Genomic DNA, 25,746 nt, shown 5'->3' on the forward strand with positions numbered 1-25,746 from the left:
GGGGACTGACAGTTAACCTTTTGCACTGGGGGAAATTTCTGGGAGTGGGGCCAATATCTGTGGGCTTTTCTGAATGAACCCCTCGTTCTGAGACACTGTACATTTACATTTATCTGCTTTTTATCCATCCATCTATCTATCTGTCTATCCATCTGTCCATCCATCTATCTATCCCCCTGCCTGTCTGTCTGTTTGTCTGTCTGGGTATCTATCTCTCTATCTACCTTTCTGTCTATCTATCTATCTGGCCAACTATCAGGCGCCACACGCCGCTTTTTCTCTTTCCTTCCTCTCTCAGTCTCCTCCTCTTCTCGGTCAGAATAATTGGCCAGGCTTCAACCTCCTTTCATTTCCAGCCACAGCAAACTGAAAGACTCCATTAGAGTGCCTCTTATTGCCAAAAGACCCCCTCCCACCCCTACCCCCCTCCTCTTCTTCCTCTTCCTCCCCTTGCGTTTCCTTCAAGGCGAGCAGACAGGCCCAGGCCAATCTGATCTATTGATTTGAGCCGTCTATAGGTTTGTCTGCTAGATGCTCCAATTTCGACTCCTCTGAACACCTTTGTGTTTTGGTTATGTCTTCAAATTTGCGGTTACTGGGCCTCTTAATCAATGCAGCCAGTCGACTGCCAGAAAATATGACAGCAGTTTTGTTTATATTTAAGGGCCATACCCTATAAAAGTCACTTTAAGACAACAAGTAGAGGAGTCAGGCAGTCTAGACTCATGTGAAGTCAGATGTTTACAAAGCTATTTTTTTATGTTAAAAAGCCAAAGCATGGATGGACTCCAAAATGTTATTTTAAGAAAAGACAAAGCAGATTTAGTAAAAATTTGTACGAAAGTGTTGTAGAAGATGGTTAAAGTATTTGAATGGCGCAAAAATAATAAACATGAAGCGTTGGATTTCAAAGTCAGCTTTTATGAATGTTTGACAGAACATGTGTGCTACCTAAGGAAAATTTCAAGCAATAATGTAGAACTTGTGGTTGATAAATTTAGCATTTCCCAGGGTATTTTATTTTTCAACATTTTGTAATTCAGCAGTATCACATGATCTAAAGCTACATGAAAAGCCCTAAATAATAACTGTTGATTCAACTGAGTCAAGCACATCTTGTGAACACAGAAGATCAACAACATACAAAAACCCTCCTTTGTTTAGATCTTGTATCGCTCTCTAATGCTTCAGGACATCTTTATTTTCACCTTTTAAAAACAACCTGCTTCTGCTTTTGATATTTGTGTCGTCACATGCTACTGTTTATTGGTGCTATTTATAGCCTGAAGAGAATCTGCTTCATTTGGTGGTTATTACACTGACTTATTATCTGGGTCATTGTATTGTTCTTCATTTTTCTCAAACAGCAGCTAAAGGCAGGGTTTGTGGGTGCGTGAAGTTGAGGTTGAGTGAGCTGTGTTCATCTGTGTGTTCTTTTGTAGTGTATGATTGTTGTGTAATGTCATTTGTCTTTACTTGTTTTACTTTTGTGTGTTCATTGAGTCTCCTTGAAAATGTGGTGCTTCATCTCAAGAGCCACGAGTCAATAAAGTTCAGATACTTTAATGACATTACATTTTATTTTGACGCAGTTGCATTCATTAAATTTGACATTTTCCAAAAAGAAAACATCAGATCAAAAATCAGAATTCCTGCACACCATATACAAGCATTATTTAGGTCCAGCTAAATACATGAATACACAAATCCCTCTACAGTTTAGGGTTCAGTTCTATTGCAGAAATAAAGACAGAAAAGAAACGTAGGGCTAAAAAGCTCTCTGACTTAAGGACAGAAAAAGCAAGATTTAGAAACGCAATTATGTGGATTAAATACAATTAAATACTCAGCAATCTGAATGACCCCTATTAAATTGAGAGAATCTTAAATGGTAGTGAACAAACAGTCACACAAGCTGATACATTTCTTTTGTATGGACATGTTTTTCTCACCTCTAAGGCACTCAAGAGGTCTTTGACTCAGACTTTATGGATCCAGGTCCCCTCACTGCCTCTGTACCGGGTCTTTGTTGCCGTCACCTCGCTCTGCCTGAAACACACATTTAACAAGTCTCTCAGGTGCTTTTGGAAACACATCTCAACTTGTGTTTGCTTTGACTCATCAAACCTTTGTGTTGGGCTGAATTCAAACCTTAATTTTAAGAAAGAGGTTAAAAATGAAAGAAAAAAACATGAAATACAAAATGGAAAACTGTACACATATTAGAAAATGTCTTTCAGTGGATACAGCACAGACTTTTATGCATTCCGGGATTATTTTCTGTCATACTGTGTCACATACTGAGAAAGGAAAACTGCCACTAAACCACTAGTCTCTGTATAAACAAACCTGTGGTGTATTGGACAACATACCTATGCAGTAATACCAATGTAGGATATGAGAGAGGGGGGAGTATCATCTATGTTTTGGGAATTTTAGACAGTTGTTAAATTTGTGCCAAATGTGTAAGATGTCAAATTGTTTGGCTTCACTTCTATAGTATAAGTTTGTCAACTTTGGCTCAGTGGACAGGAGAAAATCTTCATTAAAATATGGCTTTGAACCCTTTTGTTTCTGTGCCTTAAGGCATTCAGCTTGGATGGCCTTACCAGGTGACGTTAAGAGCTTAGATGAACAGCTTTAAAATCAAACTGAAAAATCTGCTAAAGGGAATCATCTCTGTAACCACTGATTCAAATCACTGCTTTTAACGTGAAAAAACTTGTTGCTGGTGTGTCCCTTTTACAAATAGATACGTACAATAATAAACTTGTGCTTGGTCCTCTGGGGGCTGGAGATGAGTTTATTCTCAAAAGATTATTTTCAAAGTTCAATGTTTCACAAAGGAGGGAAGCAGGAGTTCTTAAAGGACAAAGCATTCATTGGAAGAAAAAAAAAGATAGACGCACAGATCTGTCAACTCGATAGTGATTTCTTTTGTTGCCACCAGATGACAGTATTTATCCTCTCTTCTTGTCTGGACATTATCACCATGACATCTGTGGACCCCTAGTGGAGAGACAGGGGACCGCAATGTCTGGCAGTGCATGATTTTACAGTCTAATAAAAGCTTCTACTCCTGTGTGGACTAAAATTTCGATGACAAACCTCCAGAGCCTTTAGGCAGAACATAAATAGGTAGTTTATTTCATTGATTTAACATAACCCAAGTGCTTTTTTAAAATGCAGGAAACACACGAACAAGAGAGGGAAAACTTGGAAGAACATTTCGGTAGATTATTTTTTTTTAAATGCTAAATCACTGAAAAACATTAAAATTCAGATTTAAAAAAAGATATTTTATTAAACAGTAGCTTGAATATTATTCTTGGAATATTTATCTCACACTGCAGAGAGCGGGCAGAGTCACATGCATGATAGAAAAGGTCAATGAAATGGATTGAGTGTGGAGAAAATCACTGCACACTCTTTATTTCCCTACCAAAAGGTCTTGAGTGGCATTAATGTCCTGCTCTCCCTGTGATATATAATGAAAGATATTATGTGTGTGTGCATGCATGTGTGTGTGGAAGTGTGTGTGTGTGTGTGTGTGTTTTGGCCGTTTAGGTCTACTGAGTCTTCATTACACCAGAGCTGGGTCCACTCCTGTCCTCTGCCCTCTCTCATTGCCTCTATCCCAGAGCCGGCCAGGAATAATGAATTACAGAGGATGCCATGGGGGGCTGAGTGAGTGAAGTGGACTCCATTTTAGCTCAAATTACCTCTCAGATCCCATTCAAATGGCAGACTCAGGCTGCTCCACACACCCCTGTCTGGGGTGAAATTATCACCCCTTTCTTCATGGTTATATTTTGGATAATCCTGCAGTTCTTCAGTGGAAATCAAAGTAAAAACAAAAGAATAAAAGCCCCAAATCTACCAAAAAACACAGGGTATGAGGCTGCAGATACAAGAGCGTAAACAACATCTCAGTGGGATTTATCAGTTCAGTCAGCATGCTCAGCCTTGTGTGCCATTCCTGTTCATACCCTCCTCTTCCTCCGAGCAGGTCAATAATACAAAAAATGACAGCATAAACCTGAGGTGATGGCACATTATGCACGCCATCCAAACAAATCCTTCCCAGTGTAAATTAAACACACACCGTGCATCTCACAGCCAGATCAGAGTCTGGAAATGGAGCAGGGCAATGATAATGATAATAATAAGGAAGGTAATGGAATAAATCAAGGTGAGCATTTCGGCTGTGTGATCTGTCCTGAGAGGAAGACAACCAAAATGTGGAAACCAACAGATAGTAGGAAAAAATCTCCACCACAGGATTACTGCTTAGTTTTCTATCACATATAAAATTTGAAGGCACACCCGCTGGGTTTAAGAGAAGCTCTGTTTATAGGGTTTGGAGTTAGTTTTAATTATGTAAATTAAACATACTAATCAATTCTAAATGTATGTATTTATTGTATGTTTATTTGTATAAGAACAAGCATGTGGTTGACAAATAGAGAGCTCTATTAATCCTGGAGGGGAAATATAATAAGTGATGGCACACTGCTCATACAGCCATACTAACTTGCAATGCCCTTCCCTAAATGAGTTTTTTAAATAAATAAAACTACAGTTATAAGAGACAGTGCAATACGAACTCAAGTATGATGCAGACAGGACAATGCTATATGAAAATGATAAGGCATTAAAAGATTGAGTTGAAAATAATCCCAGCCAGGGTCCAGTTTGACTTCTGTTGGTTAAGTATTCCACATAATGATCCTGTGAGCAGAAATGCTCATTACTAAAATGCTATCAAATATGTAACACAGACATTCAATCAGCTAGACTTTGAATCCTAAAAATCTGAAGTCCAGACACCTGTTGTGTGGCAGTGATCTCACAGTCGCCCCACAGGTAATATGTCCTTTTGTCGCAAACTGGAATGCTGTCAAATAACGGAGGCTTCATTTGCATAATCCAAATCATGCTAGCAGCTCTGTTTATGCTGCACTAAAGGTCGATGTTTGTCACGTTTTAATTAGCCTGCATTAGCAAGCGTAAGATGCATTTCTGAGCAGCAACAGGCCTGCAGCCCATCCATCTCGCTGCTGAGAGATGCACAAAGTTGGCAGGCTGAAGCCATCTGGGAAAGTTATTGCGCCTAAAATGGCCTTTGACTGGCCGCCCCCCCTGATAAGTGACAAATTCACAACATACCCGCGGCTGGGGGGTAAAAACAACTCAGGTGCTCAGAGGGGTGAAAGGGAGTCCGGCGCACATGGCGCGTTCAGGGGAGTCCAGCACTATTTTGGCGAGTTTTAAACGGCGCAGGGTGCGATGCCACACAGGGAGAGGGGTCGAATAACCGCTTATGAGTGACCTCCGCCCACTAAAATTAAAGCTGCATGCTGGACCCGGATGCATAACATGAATTGTTTGTCCCATTTAGAATGAAACGGAAATAAACGAGAGGAACAACTTGATTGGAGAGACTGTATTCGTCAAAATTGGAAAACTGAAAACTCTGCCTTGGTGGCTTGATGAATACTATTTAAGGGTAACCTCTTTAAATTTAAAAGATCCAGTGATTATCAATTTGCTTCCATCACATTTAATGTCCAAGATTTAGATGGAAAAACCTTAAAATGAATTAATTCAAAGCATTAAGTGTTGCTAAGAATTTTTGGTATGGTGTCTGGTAATAAATAACTTCAAGAAATTTCCCTGCCCCGCCTGCAACCTGCTCTCAAAGTTTACTCTGCAGCAAGTGCTTTCCACCTGTCTCTCTCCCACTTGTTCCTCCCTCCTCATAAACGCACGCAGAGACAGGTGCACGAGGCATCTGGACCACGCAAAACCCGTCAAGCATCTTGTATGCTCACGGAGAGGGGCATCATCGACCAAAACTTTTGGGGCACAGGGCTGAGTGGGTGTTGGTCAAAGAAGATCAGGTGCTTTACATTACACTGGATTTTCTTTGAGGGGTGTTTAACGAACTCGCATGCAGCACCCCCTCAGCTCCCCTCACACCCCCGTCATGTAACATGGGAACCCATTTGTTCTGTAGGACTGAGAATGCAACCCCATTAACCTGACGGGAATAGCCACCACGTGAAGGTTTATTCTTTGCTGTCACAAGTAAGACGTCCAGAAGAAAGTACAGTAACACTGAGGGCCTGACACCAGTTGAATATCACGCTGCTACATAACACTAAATCTCCCTGATCCATACAGAGGGGGGAATCTGGGGATTTCACAACCTGTGTGAAGAGATTAGAAATAAACCAAACTCACTGATTCCTTTGAACGTTTCTATTTTGATAGGAGGACTAAAGATATAGGTGACAAACTTTGGGTATAATTGTAATCAATGGATGCCAAAATGTCAACCCTCTCTATTGGTTTTCTGTGCGTATTTTTTTTCTTGAGCCAACCCTGATTCTTTTTCACTGCATGGGGCGAAGAGTTAGGATTAAGGACGTCTATTTAAAAACTCATTTTCAGCTTCAAAGAAAATAAAAATAAAAGAAATAACTAACTTAAACTCTATGGTGTTTTTGTGGCATTTTATTTAAAGCAAAAATATGGTCAAATTTGGTAAAAGGTGGGCTGCCGTTTTGTTTCATTCTTTTCTCGCTTGTTTTTTTTTTCGTTATGACTTCTTTTTCTTTGGTCTAACTTATTTGTATTTTTGGTTTCATTTTAAGTTATACATCAGCATGGACTGTCACAATTTTAAGCTTCCTGATCAGTCATTAAACACTGTGAAACTGACTTCTATCGTTCATGGCACAGTTTTGTTTAGTGATAAAATAAGGTATGGGATCATACCAGAAATATTAGGTATTATAACATTATAGTGTTGTAAATTATAAATGCATCACAAAGTAACTAAACTTGCCACTAAAATCTCTTCTTTTCAATTTGCTCTATATTAGTTTCTTACCACTCTGCGCCAAGCATGACGTAATTCGCCACACAAACTTACTGCTCTTGTGGTGTGTCTTAATTCCTGTCCCTCTTTTTGAACCACTCTCTGTAGGACAAATCCACTTTTTCTGGGGCGTTTGAAGATATATTAACTCTTAAAAACGTCAAAAGAAACCACTGATCTCCCACTGACCGTGTTTCTCATGTTACTAGTGAAGCATTGCAGAGTTTGCTGATGGGGACTCAGCTGCATTCAATTAGCATCATCTCATTTAGCTGAGGCCTTAATTGCGCTCAGGGTGGTGCAGTTGTTTGTGCTCAGCTCAGTTTGAGACGAGCCGCTCCTGAAGAACAATCCCAATTCAAATGAGACTTATCTACGCCAGAGCGATCAGACGGATTAAGAGTTATTAAAACCCATAAAGGGCTCAGACCAGAAGATTCTGCGGCCCCAAAGTCCGCTGTTTGGCAACCAGGAGGATTTCTCTGTAAAAACACTAACAAAAAGGAAAAATCATATAGACATCATGTGCATATAGTGATGTGAGATGAGTCATTAGGAGGAGAGGATATTTTGATTCAACGATGGAAAAATAATTAATTGGAGTTTTAAATCACAACCTCTAAAAAAAAATAGCCACATTTTATTTTACTATATTTTTTGTACTTGTGGAAGGTTATAAGTAGGTTAGGAGGTAACAAAAAAAAAATCTATGTTTCGGTGAAAGCCTTTAAGCAAGATTTGAGCACTACAATGAAGTATTATTGACCTTTAAGCAGACAGAGATTTCTATATTTCACTTCAAAAATATTATCTTCACACAAGAGGCATCAATGTCACAATGCAATCAAGTTGCTAATATTTCTACTTCTTCACATGAAATCTGCAACCTAACCTATTTAAACAGACTACTTTTGGAAAACAACGAGGCACTAGACTAAGACAAGACTCGCTTTCAAAATCTTAAAAATATTTTTTTAACATTTTATTTCCAAATTGTTCAACTTTGTGCAGTGTAGACTCCGCGCAATTAGGCCCACTTCTAATCTCTGCTAATGCGGCTGCCGTGCTGTTGGCTGACCCGGGTTAAAAAGAGGAAAAACCGGGGGCAGCCAAGCTTCCAGGCCCACAAAAGAGCAACAAAAAAAATCATACAGGATCATCAAATAGCAGAGACGTGCTTTCAGGTTTTGAAAGGCACAGGAAGCGCGAGGATTTGGTGCGACCCCTGCATGGTGACAGGGCTGATATCTTAGAGACCTCCATTCATCAGGAGGGAGGGGATGGTGACCGGGGGAAGTAAAGGAGTAAGGGAGGGAGAGGGAGAGGGAGGGGGAGGCACTGGGGCAAGGGTGGGGTAGAAGAAGAGTAGAAGGAGGAGGAGGAAGAGGAGGGGAGAGGAGGGGAGGGGGCTCAGGGTGCATCTGCAGAGGTCCCACCGCCCTCTGATCTGTGAGCTGGCACACATCACGGCGTCCATTCACAAATCCTCCTTCAGCGCGTCACCTTTTGTAGTACTCCATAGTACTGAGCGCTGGTGACGTGTAAGACAATCCTACCAAGGAAAATACAGAGCAAGAAAATAGGTTATAGGAACTCAAGGACAGGGCACATGCGCACAATGCGTACTATCTATTATAGTAGTAGTAGAAGGAGGGGGTGTGTATCATATGTGTATGTGTGTGTGTGCGAGGAGGAAAAAGAAGGGAGGGGTATGGAGCTTTAAGTGAATATGAAATGAATCCTGTGCTGATTTGTAAGCTGCATAGAAACAAACTAAGATGCGCAAACTGTGCGTAAAAACTGAGCATTAACCCTTTAATGCATGGAAACATATCTTTCGTTGAAGCACATAAACATGAGAAGAAACCTGCAGGTTTCACTTATTCAGTTCAAGCTGACAAACATGGCATGTGAGATAATCAATGTTTCCTGCCTCCATGAACAAGAACACAACATATTCATGACAAATAACTATTGTATCTTGCCCGTGTTTCAACATGAAGCTGCACAATCAATTTTGAACTTTCAAAATTGTAAAAAAAAAAAAAAAAAAAAAAGAAGAAAAAAATGATCGTGTGTGGGTAAATTAATAGTAAATTTAACAGGGATTGTTCAGAACATCATATCATCGATTGAAGTGGGCCTGCTGCCGGCTATTTGGAGATAACGTGACGAGCTGCAGGGGAGCAAATTATAACAAATAATGTTTATTATTAATACAAATAGTATTTGTATTGAGCGCATGAAAAGGGATAGATATGCTGCTTTGATTTCTGCACATATCTGGGTCCCAAATCATCATAAATTGGTCGAATATAGTCGCTTTTTCTGTCTCCACCTGCAACATGTGAAACCACAGCACGTGCACAGGTTTTACACTTTTAATATCAGCAACACGTCTGTAAAACGAGCGACTGTAGCCTGATGGGGTAGGCACATGAACGCATGTCATAAAGACACTGAAGCACATGGTGTCTCAGTTTTAGGTAAAAGAAAATTATGGTGATTCCTACCAAATCAGCGCGTGTGCACAAGGCAGGCCAAGATGTAGATTTTTAAAATGACTGCGTTCAAAAGTTGAGCTGTGATCACAAATTGTGGCCCTTGAAAACGACACTTCTCTGTGTAACTATCCATATAACTGAAAGTAAAAACAGTAGACTATAGATATATGGGGTCCCTGTCTTATGGCAACCACATGGCCGATATGGCGAAGCACAATAAAACTACAATACAAGAGACAACAGTTAAAATAAGGCAGACAAATGAAGTGAAGCTCTAACAGATTTATACGAGTCGATTTTTAAACGAGTTTCACTGGAAAAATAAAACTGAACACAAACAATACCGTACCATGCAAATCAACAGACTACTACAGCACTGCTTTAACCCTTAACCGACCAGGACATCAGTTTATTTTCATCACAAGCAGAAAAGTGAGACTTATATGTCAAACTATAGGAGTCACAAACAATAAAGTGCATATAGATATTATAACAATGCTGTTCCACTGGAACATTACACCATTTGTCTATTTTTTTCACAACCACAGACAAAATATAAGCAAGCAAAAACTGAGCAGACATCACAATCCACCACAAGTCATCTAAAAATACACTGCAAAAATACACTTAACTAATGTGTTGCAAGTTTGTTTTCCTGTTAAAAAATCTGAAGTAGGGTGAGATCATTCTGCACACAGTACTTCAAATATTTCCAGATTTCCTTGAAAGGGATAGATCCTGTGCGTAAGAATGACCATACCCGATCAATCCAAGCATTTTTTTGTTGCCAAAGTAGAAGCAAATGAACCAAATGTTCTTTTTGAGAGGTAAAATGATTCCATGGCTTTCATACAGACTGGTATGACTGTTCAAATGTTGAGATTTAACTGCGTGCACACGGGCTCTTATTATAATTCAGAGGCTGAAATGGTGTCATTTCCTCCAGACAGCCTCTGTTTTGCTGGGAGGTTAGAGGCCAAGCCCAGGCGGTAGCGGCCTGTCTGTGCCTCCATTGTCTGCTGCTTATTTAGCGCTCAACATTAATCTGCGCTTCCCCTCACAAGTGAGAAACAATCGCAGCATGAGAGTGGCCTGTCTAATTACATCTTTCACTCCCAACTTTCGCTGCAGCAGCCGACGGGAGAGCTCGGATGGGCCCTTTGTGATGTGGACATGTGAGATATTTGGGAGCAGATAGGAGGCTGGTGCACAGGTAGATTTTTTGATGAGGGTTTTCTTCAAACCGCAGCAATACACAGTGGAAAGAATTCACTTTTAAATGGAAATCAATGCCCAGAGATCCTATTGGATCCAATGATGGGGCATTTTTTGAGTATGTGTGCATTTGAGCTGTCACTGTCAGTGCGCGTTTGGACGCAATATCCAAACTACACCAAAACAAATATTTTAGCCATTAACACGTGGCTTTTTGTCTTCTGCAATTTTGCAGAGAGCGTGTAATGAACAAAGGCTAAGTCTGGCATGAGGTGATTTACGCTGGACAACACCTGACCTAGTCCGGTGCTTCAAATTCAGGGCTTTTGTACCAAAAATACAAATTAATACAATAGTTTAGAAAAGGGATTACTGAAACAAGCAACCAAAAAGTACAGAAATTAATTACAAAGGTCTCCACAGCTCAAATTAATGTACATTTTCTAATCATATCATAACAGAAATCCGGCCTCTTGTGCACAACAATAACACTATACCACAAAGTAGCTCCATGTGGCCATTAAGGAAATCTGGATAAACTCCATTCCCTTCAAACACATAAAGAGCGAGCGATGCTTGCAGTAATTTTTGTTTTTTAATCCTGCAAAGTGACTTTCCAACCAGATTGTTCAAATTCTCCTCACTCAGTCTCTGTCATGCAGCTCCTCTGGTCCTCCTCGGTGCCCCCTTTCCTTTACGCGCAGCCCCGGTTGAAACACCACGCAGTCGGAGAAGCGGCAGGTCCGTCCCTGCAGCTCCGTCCCTGCAGCTCAGTGGAGTCCTGGGAGGGGAAACACAAACTTCGCGCTGGTCAGCAAAGTTACTCAAAGTTTTGTCTTTGGCGCGACTCGGTACCCTGAACACCGTGCACAAAACAGTTTGTTTGCATCACTGATTTCTTTTAAAGGGATATGGACCCAGTTCTTGGTCGAGCGCAGCGTCACGACAGGCGAACATGAGAGTATAAGGAATAATACTTAATATACTTTATGCGCGTTGAAAGCAGACATAAAAGCAACTTTGCAGTTACGTTTCAGTTTGCATGCATTTTATTGAAATTCTGAGGCGACTGGATGCAACATGTCATTTATCCTGCAAAACAGAAGGGGTGCAATTCTTATACAACCAATGGCGTGTTATTGTAGCAGATTTTAAAAAAGGAAAAACAGTCGGATAAAATTCATATTGTAGTGACAACATCTTTTCAAAAACCCCGGCTGAAAATGTGAGCATAGAGACATGTGAGACATGCAGTAGTTTTGTTTTCTGCGTTTAACCTTGGTCACGACGAATTGACTTTGGTTAGTCCCCTTACAGGTGTTCAAATAACCTTTAATTCTGGTGGACTGTTGTAGATCCTCTTCCCAATACATTAGTGCGTTTGCAGAGTTGCATTGTGTGACGATAAAGACACATGTATTAAAAATGTCCATGTGAAAGATCTCCCCAATGCATCCCCATTAGGCCATTTCACTTTTGGCTATTTGGCCTGCATGAGCCGTTTTATTATAGTTTTAATTTGGATTGTATTGAAATGTGCTTGTCTATAAGTGTCAAATTGAAACTTCTCTACATGGAAGTTGTGTTAAAGCGCATTAAGATGATGGTAAAATGTACTATTATTCATTTTACTGGGAATTCCTCCCTGCCCTGCAGGCAGAAACCCCGGGGGTCCCCATAGCCCACTATGACAAGCGATGCTTCAACCTGCCTTTGTTTTACCAAACACACACTGTGACGCGCATCGTGTATTCTTTGCTAACTAAAACTCCAAAAAATTAAGTTACAGGTTCTTAAACACACATGGATTATTGGGAGTATCTAGGCGCATGCACTGGATTTAAATGAGGCTTCTCTCCGTCAGTCCAAGACTCTTTCCCTTTACTAAGGCGAGGATGGGCGTTTGTGGACTGCTCTGGAGTCTGCATCACGTGGCCTAGTTTCTGCCCTCCAATTGGTCCAAGGCACGTGTCTGGGAGGACGGTGGGAAAACGTCACTCGGGGGGCTCGTATTGAAAATAAGAACAAAACTCCAGAGTGAGAGTATTAGAGCATCAGTTTAGCAGCCTCTTTATTTACCCTTAGTTTAGCTTAGGCGTAGGCACTGCTGAGCGCACTCAAACTGGATAACTAGAAACTGCATGGTGCGCAAATGGCACATGTTTTAGCTCTGCGATAGCAGCTGTAACCCGAGAGTGAGGGAATATATGTGAAAAAGTATGCTTTTCTCAGAGGACACTATCGCAAGGCTTTGCATGGTGTCCGAGGCACTCACTAGAATTTGAGTTTATTTTTTTATTTATTTTACGCGTGCAGTTTTTTTCCTTCATAATTCCCTTCCCGAAGTTCTTTGCAATTTTTATTGCAACAGAGAGAGCGATAAAGGGGTTAAAGAGCGTAAAGCGGAATCAGTATGGAAGAAAATGATCACGGTAACAGAGACGTGGTGGAGCGGCAGGAGTCGGCGGATGAATCCAACAGAGCCATCCTTCCCCTGTTACAGGCGCCGGGGAACCCGCAGATCCCTCACAGGGTCACCAATTTCTTCATCGACAACATCCTGCGGCCGGATTTCGGGCGTAAAAAGGACGGAGCCGCAAACAGCGAAGAGAGTAGCCTGGCATCGCGGGAGAGCCACAACAGCCCCGTCGCCCCTCAGACCGAGCCTGTGGGGAGCACGGTGCCGGCGGAAGGGACCTCCACTCCTCATGCAGTCACCGGGACCAAGAAGCCCGTTATAGTCGCCGAGGAGCCCCTGAAACCCCGCGGGGACAACGGAGACCAGTGCCTAAGCTCAGACTCAGACAGTTCCCAAGCCAGCTCAAACCCGTCCCAGTCCAAGCCCATGCTGTGGCCGGCCTGGGTCTACTGCACCCGATACTCGGACAGGCCTTCTTCAGGTTGGTGCATGCGTTTTAAACTATATTACTCTCGGTAACCTGAAATACCCCGTAACACTGACCCCGGATGCCTTGACCGACTTCTCCCGAGCTGAGAGAAGCGAACCGTGCTGTGCAGCGAAACCAGACAATTTTCTAAAAATGTAAGCTGTCAGAATTTATGGAAATAACATTTCACGCAAACCACAGAGCCTATGGTAAATTACGTACAAATCACCTCATAATTCAGTGTACAGAAAAATCCACGTAAAAGATTAAAACAAATAAAAATTGGCTCTGGCGAAAGTAGGCCTGTTTTCGTTTTTTAAAGATAGAAAAATATCAAGTTTAAAACGGCTGAAGTTACTTCAATTTTTAAGTTTTAATCGTACAGAAAAAAATACAAAAACAAACGCCTTTTTTTACATTTACGCATGATATTTTCTGCAGCCAAATGGTCCCATCCAGACAGTCTTCTCGCAAATTTCCTCGGTGTTATGCATATGATAATATTGGGGTACTACATATACTAAACATGAGCGCGCTGACAGGTTTTTACGTCTTCTGCATCATGTGCAGGGTTGCAAAATATTTTGGTGCTTGTGTCTTTGCTGGTTTGCTGCTTACATTGCGAGTTGTGTTTGGGATGGATTAAAAATGCATGTTTTTGGCAATGGACGCTCCCATAGCATAGCCCATCCATGTTTGTAAGTTTTGGTCTCATTTCTAAACTTTATTTACAAGAAAACAAATGATACAACCCCTGAGTCTTCAGAAAGATTCATATGTTGTGTTTTTAATCCAAGTATCCATCAAAAGTGGAGTACAACTTGTTCTCATGCATTATGTAACGTTGTATGGAGTGGCGTAGGCGACTACTACGAGTTGTAGCCGCAGTTTTGATGTACACACACATACACACACACACACGCTGATTCATCAGTAAAGAGGTTCGGCCTGTGTTATGTTGTATCAGGAATGTTTTCCTCTCTTTGGAAGAGGAGAACAAGCGCTTAGTCAGTCCAAAGCTCTTCCAAAACAGGCCTCCGCCCGGATGGAAAATTAATGTGGATCTAATGCTGCTCACATTCTGCTCACGTTTTGTCCCATTGAGGAGCTTTTTTTCAAGTGACCCACAAAAACTGAGATGTAGAGTAGTGGCGCTGAAATGAATCCTGGATTTAACTAGAAAAAAAGTGGCTGAGAATTTTTCCCCCAACACTGTCGTCCTATTGGTTGATAATTCCATATTACTACAGAAAGAGATGTGTGCGTTTGTGTGTGTGTGAGAGAGAGAGAGAGAGAGAGAGCGTACGTACGTACGTATGTGTGTGTATGCGAGGAAGAGGGACAGAAACAGAGTGGGAGGGGAGTTTGCTGCTACTTGTGTATATTTTCAATGGACGTGTCAACATTTTACAATCAAACTTGTGTTTTTTTAACAAGTGTGCCACATTTAGGGATACGATAAATCTTTTTTTTGGTGGAATATTGTAAACAAAAATAGATTAAAATACACAGTTAGCTAATGATTAAATATGTATATAAACAATTCTGTTTACTTATTTCTCCATTTTGGAAATAAAAATGTGCATGATCTGAGTTTACCTTCAAAAACAGATTTTAAGCACGTTTTAGATTCTATCCAAAATATGGAGTAGTAGCCTACACTTGATGTAGGTCTATATGGGTGCGTCTTTGGTGAGAAAACCTAACAATCAAGGAAAATAATGTAAAAAAAATAAACCTTGCACGTGGAAAAGACTTAGGGTTTGTTTTCTGCGTAGATGATAACTGATGAATACTAAATAAACAATGTTTTTGTTTCTGTGACCCCCCACACCCCCATATTCCCCCCACTGCAGGCCCCAGATCTCGAAAACCAAAGAAGAAAACAGCCAGCAAAGAGGACAAGCGACCACGTACGGCCTTCACAGCAGAGCAGCTGCAAAGACTGAAATCAGAGTTCCAGACAAACCGCTATCTGACCGAGCAGAGGCGGCAGAACCTGGCGCAGGAGCTGGGCCTGAACGAGTCCCAGATCAAGATCTGGTTTCAGAACAAGAGGGCCAAAATCAAGAAGGCCACCGGCGCAAAGAACTCCCTGGCCTTGCACCTGATGGCACAGGGACTGTACAATCACGCCACCGTCTCGTCGAAGGACGAAAAATCAGACAGCGATTGATTTCCAGAGAAGTCACAAGCAGCCTCCATGACGAAAAAGAACCTATAGTGATCCTATGATAGATTATATAGAGATATCACTACCTACAGGAATATTTAATGGTACCACAGCAGATACAAATACAATAAAGCTCTATTACTATCACTGCAGATACACCAAGGGCCCAAAACAACACAGAAATACTTCAAAGACACAGTAAGAGTCCCTACAGGAATATTTAATAACACCATAGCTCTCTATAGGCTCCTATAGGAATATTATAGCGATTTTTCGTTATACGGGAGGTTTTGTTAAGCCTACAATGCAATAATTTCATCGAATAAAGGGCCAGTGTGTAGAGTATACCAGCATAAATTGTTTAAAAAAAATAGAGATATTTCTGCAATATCACGTCTATAAAAGATGTTGTATAAAGGTATGTTTTCATTGTTTGTCGTCCCCCCCCTCCAGGAGGTAGCTTCAAATGCTAACACCCTTCTTTTTCTATAGGCCTATACTGCTAACCATGATTGTCATCATACTTTGAAACTGACACTTCGATCTGTCAGTGAAGTGAGCATACTGAAGTCCAAAGAATATTTTTCTGCTGCATCCAGGCTACTGTGAATTTAAATAAATGCTAACACGAGTGTTTTATGTCCATGCTTTGTTGCTTTCCTTTGTTGTGTATGTGTAAAAACGGACAGAGGATTTTGGACGGTGCTTATATTTTGGAAAGTCAGACCTAATTGGGCAGAATCTGAATTTTGATACGCTTTTGTAAAAAAATAAATAAATTCACAGGGACAGTTTTTAAAAGTGACTGAGAGAGGTAGGGATTTTTTCTAACACGCCACTTAACTAAAGGTTAGGCTTTTGCTTACATGTGTGCTCGTTTCATAGCCTTTAAACAAATATGTGCGTATTTCATTCGTTTTGCAAATGCATCAGTGCAGCTATTATAGTTTTTGAATAGCAATATGAATCATGTTTTGTAGCTAAATGCATTGAAGGCTATGATGCTGCCTTTAAAGTCACAGAAACAACTCTGTAGCATAAAGACAATGACGACAACCATTTGCGCACTGAGTATAGACTTTAAATGCAGGTTATTGGATGTTCTTGTCAAATCTTTCTCTCTATATACAGTTTTATTGCATATCCATATATCATAAAAGAAGGCAAATCCGTCAGTGACTGTATTACAAATGTTGGAAATCTCTTATTGTTGTTGAAAGGACTTCATATGTGTATTTATATAGATTATATTGAGAAAAAAATCTATCCAATGACCAGTGTTGCTTTAGAGTAGATATCTGAGGTGTTTACACTGCTTGTTTATCTTGCAATAACTTCTTTTTGGTTTGTCTTTTTTCTTTTCTTTTTGTGAATGAAAAATAGTTTATGGGGCCTTTGCATGAGAGCTGCAATTTGTTGTACTTGGGGCAAAAACAACTGTGTTTTTAAACTTTGGTCTTTATCGACAGGAAAGTATGATCGAGCTAAGTTTTAGACTGTATCCATACCAAATTGTGGACTTTTTTGCCTTTCAAAGTGTTTTTGTTGTGTATCTGCAAAAAGTGTGTGTGAATTAAAATCCACCAAACAGAAACACACTTTGCCTTAAAGTTCAGGTGTGAACTTTTTATGAAACATGACTGTGCCGAATCAGAGAAGCAGTATTACTTCAAATGCAGACTATTCAAGTTTAATGCCTTTATGAAAACTGCTGGTACGACATATTGAATTTACTCATCAGCGTATATCTATCTATATATGAACATGTTTAAATGAAATTACAACACAGAGTTGTAGAATACAATGCTATTTTTTATTTTATGTTGAAGTATTCTTTGGTATAAATGTACATAATTTGTATCATGTATTAATTGTGTAATTAACTGCCTCCTGAAAACTGCAAAAGAAGAGTAAATAAACCTTGAATATTATACACAAACAAGTTTGTTGCAGCGTTTTGTCAAACAAGAGTCCATTTTTTTTCACGTGATCCTCAATCAATCCTTAGCTTCTACAGGAATAATAAATTATCAAAAGAAATGCCTTAATGGCTAAAATTGTCCAAAAAAGAGGAACACATACAATGATACTTTCAAATAGATGCTGCCAGATGTCAAACACTCACAAATGTAATCACAAACATTATTTTGCACAGCATGACAATCCTTTCCATGCAGACGCCCACTCATTCAGGATCACATTCATGGAGGATCAAATTCATGGGTTTTGAGATTAAAACATTTGCAAAAGCATCCAAACATTATGCAAGGGAAAGCCTTGAACAATTCCCAGGCATGTTTCCCCAACAATGCCTGATCTGCATTTCCATACTTGCACCGCTAGTCTTTGAACGCCATGTCTAACGGCCAGTGACTAGCATTGGAGCAGATAGGGCTGCTCCCAGCACTGTCTCCACGACGGTCAGTCTTCCTCGCCGCTTCTGAAAAGGGCCTGGGCTTCTATCGCAGGGCAGAAATGAGAGTCAAAAGGAGAGAGAGAGGGAGGGGAGAGGAGGGGAGGGGGACACACTAGAGAGAGAGAGAAAGAGAGAGAGAGCAATGAAGGTCAAAGCCTGTCATGGCTGCAGGTGGCTGGTTTCCCCCCCTCCCTCCCCTCAGTAACCCATTCTCCACACACAGATTTCTCACTCACCAACTCTTACTCTCCCCCTCACTCACTCTCACACACACACACACACACACACACACTCACATCATACTATCACTCTGTTTTATTTTATTCTTGCCTGGCACGCACACGTCCCCACACACTTCATTCATTTCTCTTCCTCCTCACATGCACACATACCCCTTGTTGTTTTGGTCCTTCATTCAGTGCATCAATAGGAACCTTCATCAAAATATTCACAGGCAGGAGAGCTCCCTGAAGTTCAGATAGGGACACCAATGCATGAACAATAGCTGAAGCTGGAAAAGGCTGCATGCATGGGCACATTCTCCTGGAACAAAAAGCTTTTATTGAAAAGTTATTGGTCTAGAAGTGAAAATCAAAGAGGTCAAGTGGCCAGAAGTGGAGCTTGTTTGGGCCTTTAACCCACTCTACGAAACTAAAAAAGTCTTGTTCTGCCATGAAGAAAAAGAATTCCATAATTTAAAAGTAATCTGGGAAGATAACACCGAGAATTAAACACTTCTTCTGGGACTGGATGAAGAAGTTTTAAAGATGTCTGGAACAAAAGTTTGTTTCTGGAGACAGATCGGGAGAAGTTCACATGCTGTAAAAATGGAAGTGAGCACAGGATACATCAGGGAAGTATCAATGTCTACCTCCAAACACAAAAGAGCCCCCATCCTGCTATGACCTCTCCCACCGTCCTCCCCCCTTCCCCTACTGTGTCATTTACCCACAGTTTCTAAATGCTTCCTCCGGCCAGAGTGGAATCTGCTCAGAGGTGCCCGGGCTTTGTGGCGGAAACATAATTAAAGTGGTGAAAGATGTAAAAGGTGAAGAATGGGGATGACATCAGGCCAATTTCACACTTGGCACTCGAATGGCTAGGTCCAAGCCAGGACTCTTGCCTCGCAACACAGATCAAAGCCCACTGTCACCGCACCAGTGCAGGAAAAAAAAAGAGGCGAAAGGACACCTAACTATGCTAATCCCCAGGACGAATATATTTTAATCTTGTTAGAATACAAGTTAATGCCGTGGCTCAGTGACTGAACTTTTCGGCAAGAATGAGAGGTGGACAGAATTACTTTTACCTTTTCTACATGAGGTGCCTCTGTCTGGCTCCGGATAAACAGCTAGAGTCTGAACAAACTTTCTTTAGGACAAACTCAACACATTATCAAGCCCTGTACTGTACACAGGAGGCAGAAAGCAAGCCACTGAAAAGGCGAGCAACAGTTTTCATTAAGAACAACGAAAGAAGAAAAAAGAAAAGAAAAAGAAAACTCTACCCCAGAGGCTGTCAGTGACCCCGTCTGAAGCCCCACTAGGGCACCTAACATGCAAAGGAAATGAGTATTTTGTGGACCGGTTTGTCCCCGCTCACACTGAGCCCTCCTCTCTCAAAAGCACCTTGGTAACCCTTGATCTCTCATGTATGGAAGTCAGGGCGCTGGGGCCTGCAGAAGTTGACTAGGCAGACAATAGCAAGCGGATGCTTTCTGGAAAAGTCACACCCAGGCAACTCTCATTTCACACACCGTGTTTGAGCGACCTCCTTGAAAAAAAGTAAAAAGGAGATGCAAGACTTTTCTGTGAGGATTCTTTTTGTTCACTTAACGAAATTCAGGAAAAACAAGTGTCCTTGTACTTCTTCCCATGTAGCTCCCATGTCTGGGTTCAGGAAAAAATGTTTGCTGCTCCGGGCGTGAATAAAAACAGGAAATGTTGAATCTTAAACTCCGTAAAGTTGTTTAAAACATTGTTGACCAACAGCATTTGTTGTCTACAGTGTGTATGAAGAATGTGTTATGACAAAGATCACTTTTCATTGGAGAAAAACTGTGGAAGTAATGAGGGAAAAGAGGAAACAATTGCACAGAAAGAATTGGCATTTAAGATGAATTAACAACTTACAACTTGACGATAAAGCATATTGCATCATTTGCCCATCTTTGATCATGTTTGTTTGCAGACTGCATGTGATATCACACTGATGGTGGCTTTTGTAAAACCACCTGCTGTTACAAGCAAACAGATCAAGACAAACTCCCGGAACTCTAAAAGCACATGCTGACTTCAAACTTTGTAAAGTAGTGTGTTGAAACTTCCCCAAATGGAAGCTGAAATTCCTTACAGAGCCAGCAAATTTATATTGTAAAGTCATCAAACGTTGACAGATTTTCTTCCATTTTTAAGTGTTCATGCTTAACACATTGGAGTTTAAAAATAAGAAAACATTTTAATGGTGTCATTTTTACTGTCAGTTCTTAGTTCAATTTAAAATAACCGAAAATCCCCCCAATACGATCATCACAGTTTGTTGGCGTCTCAATATTGTTTCTTTTTTTTCAACACATTTTCAAAAACCTGAAGATCTTTTTCTTTACGATGCAAAACAGAAAAAAAAAGATCTTCAAAGTTTACAAGACTGAGCCAGTAAGAGTTTTGCACCTCTGTTTGTTGAATTTCAAGCCATAAATAATCGAACAGTCAAAGGTTGATTTCCTGTTGATCAACATAACAGTTTCTAAAAATTATTGTTGGAGCACTACAAGCGATGCAACACAAGTGATAAAATATATCACAGTTGCCTTTCCCTGCTCTCTCAAACAGCACGAGTAATATGGAGAATAGAAAAACAAGATGAGTCTCGTCCTAAATTTCTTTATCAACCAGGAAAAAGTTTAACAGAATATAAACTGCACAGTTTTTAATATGAAAAGCCTTTGCGTGGAATATATTTTTCCAAATGTTCGACCAACAAAAAATGGCTCCTCGTGTTTGATCAGCTTCAGGTCTCGCATCTTCACAGGTTGTTGTTGATTTACTGTTCGGCCATGTTTCTTAAAATAACATATCCTAACAGAGGTTTTCTCTTTTTGTCCTTGAGTTCCTTTACCAAAACTTTAAACCAATGAAATTTTATAAATGCATACTTACCTGTTCGAGGAATCTTTGAGATCGAAACTTTAAATGAAGCTATCATAAATACTTGAAATAAAGAAACTTAAGTATAAATTCTGACTCCTCAGAAGGATGCAGAAATGTTTCCTCCCTCTGACGTCTTTTATCAAAGTTAGAACCTGGACTTGTGTGTTCAACGCTGTTTGTGCCATTCTCTGAATTAAAGACTGTTGAAAACATACACAAATCTACACTACGTTCTTATTTCAGACGGGTTTTAAGTAACATCACAGAAAAGTGAAACTTTCTGTAGTCTGGTAAAAATTAATTCAGGAAAGGTACCAAAGGTATCAGTGGTAATGTGAAATTCTGCATTATAATTACATAATTCATAAGTTGAGGGAGTTTGTGCTGTAAAAAAAATTAAGAAGTCTTGAACAGGAACAGTCAAGGTGGTAGTGTTTCTTAGTTTGTCTTAGATTCTTCTACATACGAAATTAAGATGTACAGTGTACAGTCATGCCATTTCTGGCTTTTCTTACTGAGTTTGTGTTGCTTGCTGACACAGCTCGACAGGGTCAAGGATACATCTGACTCACCTCAGGCCCCCTGCTCTCCCTGGGGACTGGCCTGTCACTCACTTTGTGGTTACGCATCATAGCTGACAGAGGCACAAAGTGAGAGCTCGATGCTGCATCAACAGTAGCAACATCATCACCAAAACCCATCCTTAGCATGACATCTTCCTTCCTAGTTTCACCAGCGGCTCTCTGCACTGCAGAGGGAAGAGAAAAATACACATTCACACCACGAGCCAATAATAAAATGTCATTCAGAGTGAGTAGGAAGACCTAAAAATAGAGGATTTGGACATTTACCTTAAAATTCTCCTCCCTGCAGTTTGGATGTGGGATGCCTTGCAATGGAGTTGTTATGAAGTGGAGGCCAGACCTGCGAGGATTTAAAATGAATGGGTGTAATACTTAATTTCAGACTGTTTACTGAAGCTGGATACACACATGTACACTCTGATCCAGTTAAATGCGTCTCCAGCTCATTGAAACAGCGTTGGGTTGGACGTGGCATACAGTCTTTAATTGGTATTAGCTGGATGACATAATAAGCGCATGCATAGGGCTGTTTGACAAAGAGCAAAGGCTTACAGTGGTCACTGATCATAGCACTTTGTTCTCTGTACATTAAAAATGAATATAGTACTGAAATACTGAACAGTAGCACTTCAGAATACAAAGGATGCCTCAGCTAATGCTGAAACTCAAACTAAGACATTACCTCAAAGACAAGTTTACAGTATATGTGAAACAAAGCTAGTTTTTTCATGTTATATGCTACAAAGAAGAGCACTCTGGGATGATCGGAGAGGGCCTGAACACATTGTGCTAGACTGCAGGCGAGAATTAGAACAATAAAATGGAAGCGCTCCAAAGACTGAAGTCGAGAGCAAAAGAGGACATTTCATATTGAAGTAAGGGTCACAATGAACCAAAAGAAAGGTGTGGTCTGTTTGGTTACGTGTGTACTATGAAAATAGAAAAGCCATGGCTTCGCTAGTTCTGCTTATATCAATCTAATTGATAAAAAAATCAACATTTTAAATAAGACAACATTCAGCAACATTTAGTTTCATACCCTGATGAAATGTGTCTTGAAATAGAGCATTATTGTGAACTGCTGGTTTTGGATAAAGGGGTGACAAAAGCTGTTCACCCATCATTGATTTCAGCACCATCTACCTGTCTAGACTTCCTCAGATTCTACATTGTTCTCAGACGGCCAAAGACACCAAAAATAATCATCTCGGTTTGAGTTGGCATACAGGCGAGCTGCGGCTCAGTCAACCATGCCTGAGCTCGCAGTAGTGGGCGTCTCTCTCCTTCTCCCTCTCACTCATTTTGCTGCATGCTGCCATTTTAACTGTTCCTGAGTGGCAGACAAGAGGGCGGGGTTGGGAGCGGCGGCCATGATGGTGGAATCGCTACACCCACTCCTGGAGGAACAGCCTAAACATCAAAGCCAATTCACATATTGGGCCTTGTTGTGGTTCAGGTCAAAACAAGAGACTCCGGGTAGAGGACGAATTAGGATATGTGATAGCTAAGAAACAACACCAACGACATGTTCATGCATGCACGGCCACACATCGCAAGAGAGTAAACACACAGGTTATAATTTGCTGACCGCTTCCGAATGATAGCAAAAATGATTCTCAGTATAAGCTACCACTCCTATAAAAAGTCTACTTAGATAACATTTCTGGCATTGTTGGGTGCCTTACTTATTAATCAGCGAGCAGATCTGAACTGTACATCAGCATTTGTGTCCATTCGTTAATTTACTAATATTTTGGCTCAGATAGTCATTGATAATTTAATATTATCTTTAAATCTTCAACTTGAAATCATGTATTCCTCTGTTCAGTCAGGCAAGAATCATAATGAAACCTCAAAAGCAGCACATTATTAAGAGCTGCACTTTTTTATATTCTTATAATCTTAAAAATCACACACAACTTGATGGATTAATGTATGAAACAATTGGCTTAAAAAGGCAGCAAAATAACTGTATGCCTGCCCGAGGTTGAAATCTGTCTTAGGGTCATCAAGGCAAACATTAAAAAAAATCTGATCCTAAAACAATATTCAACAACTCTGGTTGAAGAGTTTTACTCAGCAAGGTAAATAAAAAATTCAAAAACAATGTCAGCATATTTTACTTGGACTTACTTATAGTTTGTTTGATTGATATTAGAATTAACAGGATAAGTCAGGGATTAAATTGAAAATATACTTACTGCACATGCTAAATGAAATCTCCAAAATGTCAATTTAAGAAAAGTAAGAAAAAAAAAATCATGAATCAAAAATCTTGTAAAATTACCCCTTAAATAAAAAAAGAAAAAACAAAATTCGTCCTTCAAAAAGAGTCATCATGGGATCAGAAGAAGTCAGGCCAAAAAGACCTGTCGTTTCAGATTTTAACCGCTACGTCTGTCAGCAATATTGTTCTCCATCTAACCATCCTGACGTCCTGTACGCTGACAGAAAATGTCACACAATTTATTAAAACTACAAAAGGAAGTTTCACCAACAAACTCATTCTTGTGTCCCTCACAGCAGATTGTGTATTATGTGGGTCACATCCGTACCCCCGCCCTGTTTCCCCACCCCCAACCCAGAAAATTAAATAGAAAAAAAATGACTTCCTAGGATGACCTGAGTGGTTTCTAACCAACTACATTTGAGGTCAAAGTTCATCACGTCCCCTTGGCAACACCAGGGCAACAAGTAACGGTGTCTAGACAGGTCATGGTATCCCCCCATGCCCAAACTAACCCACCACCCCCTGGTTCTTTCCGGAAGGAGGTGTCAGCAGCAGCCAAGTGCAGGGTAAACAGGGCAGAGAGGGGGTGGCCTTTGGCCCCACTGAGGTCGGATCAGCACCTCCACCCTCCACTGATCAAAGCTGAGGATCCTCCATGCCAGGGGTTTGGTCAAAGGGGGCAGGGTCGGGAGATGAACTCTGCATTTCTGTAATCTAGACGTGTCCAGACCCGATTGTCTTCTTTCACAGCCCAAAATGGACCCTTCCGGTGCCGCTGATTACATTAGGGAGGACAGCCTCTTTTCACTGAGGCACCCGGACAAAAGAGGCGCTTCCGTGCCCCTCGCCATCTGGTCCCAAAATAACAGAAAAGGTCCCAGGAAAAAAAAAGAGAAATAAGCCCAGCCAGCACCCAGCCTTAAATGAAAGGGCCGCTGTTTGAATAGATGGGATGGCTGGACAGATAAGCAAACATACAGTAAAGCCTCACACATTTACGCAGAGATTGGAACCCAATCTAAATCAGCAAATAAAGCAGTGTGCATGGGCTCTGATGAGCAGGTCTGCAAACTATAGATGGATTTAACCAGAAATGGAATTCTGCTGTGCACCAAATAAAGAACAGTGCCACACATACATCAAAATATCAACGCCCAGGGGTGTCCCATCAGTTTAAACTAATCTCTGTTATGCTAACATGAACCAGATCTGGGATTGAAATGTGAAGAAAAACACTACAGCTTGAGATAGTACAGTACTGTACAATATAGGCAATAAGACAATAACCAAAAGTAACAAAAAAAAAAAACAATGCACCCGGTCCCCTTTGCCAAAGCTGTGTGTCAGTGTTTTGGTCATGGCGTCATGATTTTAGCTTTTTTTTTAAGCTAGTGCAGCTACTGTTTGGACACAGATTAGTTGGTCTAATTGCAGCTCATGTTGCCTTGAAAAGCCTCACAAAATCCAGCAGCTGATTATTATACTCTATCATAGCTAAAAAAAAAATTGTGCTAACTGGTATTTCATGTAATATTACTCATATTTGTAACCTTGCTTGCAATTGTAATTAAGTAATTAAAGAGTTGAGATTCTTTTTCAGTGGATAGTTTATTGTTTTTAAGAGTTTATCGCCGCTTCGTCTTTGTTATATTAGGTGTAGGTAGTGTACATACAGCAATTCACAATAGGGATAATTAAATG

At 40.6% G+C, this 25,746-nt stretch overlaps 1 protein-coding gene and 1 long non-coding RNA gene across 9 annotated transcripts in view; one reads left to right on the forward strand and one right to left on the reverse strand.

Annotated features, from left to right (window-relative positions):
- Positions 1 to 1,547: 1,547 nt before the first annotated feature.
- Positions 1,548 to 25,746, reverse strand: part of LOC117829301 — a 38,414-nt gene continuing 14,215 nt past the window's right edge. Inside the window, exons 5-8 of one of the 8 annotated variants that reach the window (XR_004634607.1) lie at positions 22,083 to 22,155; positions 21,804 to 21,979; positions 18,475 to 18,549; positions 17,481 to 18,125 (exon numbers count right to left, since the gene is read on the reverse strand). This is a non-coding gene — a long non-coding RNA (uncharacterized LOC117829301). Of the gene's footprint in view, positions 2,050 to 7,567; positions 8,439 to 17,480; positions 18,195 to 18,474; positions 18,639 to 21,803; positions 21,980 to 22,082; positions 22,156 to 25,746 lie in introns of those variants that run through there. The other 7 variants (XR_004634604.1, XR_004634605.1, XR_004634601.1 and 4 more) reach the window with 7 other exon arrangements.
- en2a (engrailed homeobox 2a) lies at positions 12,652 to 16,309 on the forward strand. Its single transcript, XM_034706927.1, has 2 exons — positions 12,652 to 13,505; positions 15,350 to 16,309. Exons 1-2 carry the CDS (start codon positions 13,019 to 13,021, stop codon positions 15,667 to 15,669), a joined length of 807 nt encoding a protein of 268 aa, XP_034562818.1. The 5' UTR covers positions 12,652 to 13,018; the 3' UTR covers positions 15,670 to 16,309.

This window comes from Notolabrus celidotus, chromosome 17, assembly GCF_009762535.1.
Source record: "Notolabrus celidotus isolate fNotCel1 chromosome 17, fNotCel1.pri, whole genome shotgun sequence".
NCBI lineage: Eukaryota > Metazoa > Chordata > Actinopteri > Labriformes > Labridae > Notolabrus > Notolabrus celidotus.

Excerpts from the sequence above, each read along its gene's own strand:
- en2a (XM_034706927.1), top strand. The coding sequence starts at position 13,019 with ATGGAAGAAAATGATCACGGTAACAGAGACGTGGTGGAGCGGCAGGAG. Across the intron at positions 13,506-15,349 it reads CTCGGACAGGCCTTCTTCAG|GCCCCAGATCTCGAAAACCA; the intron begins GTTGGTGCATGC and ends CCCCCACTGCAG.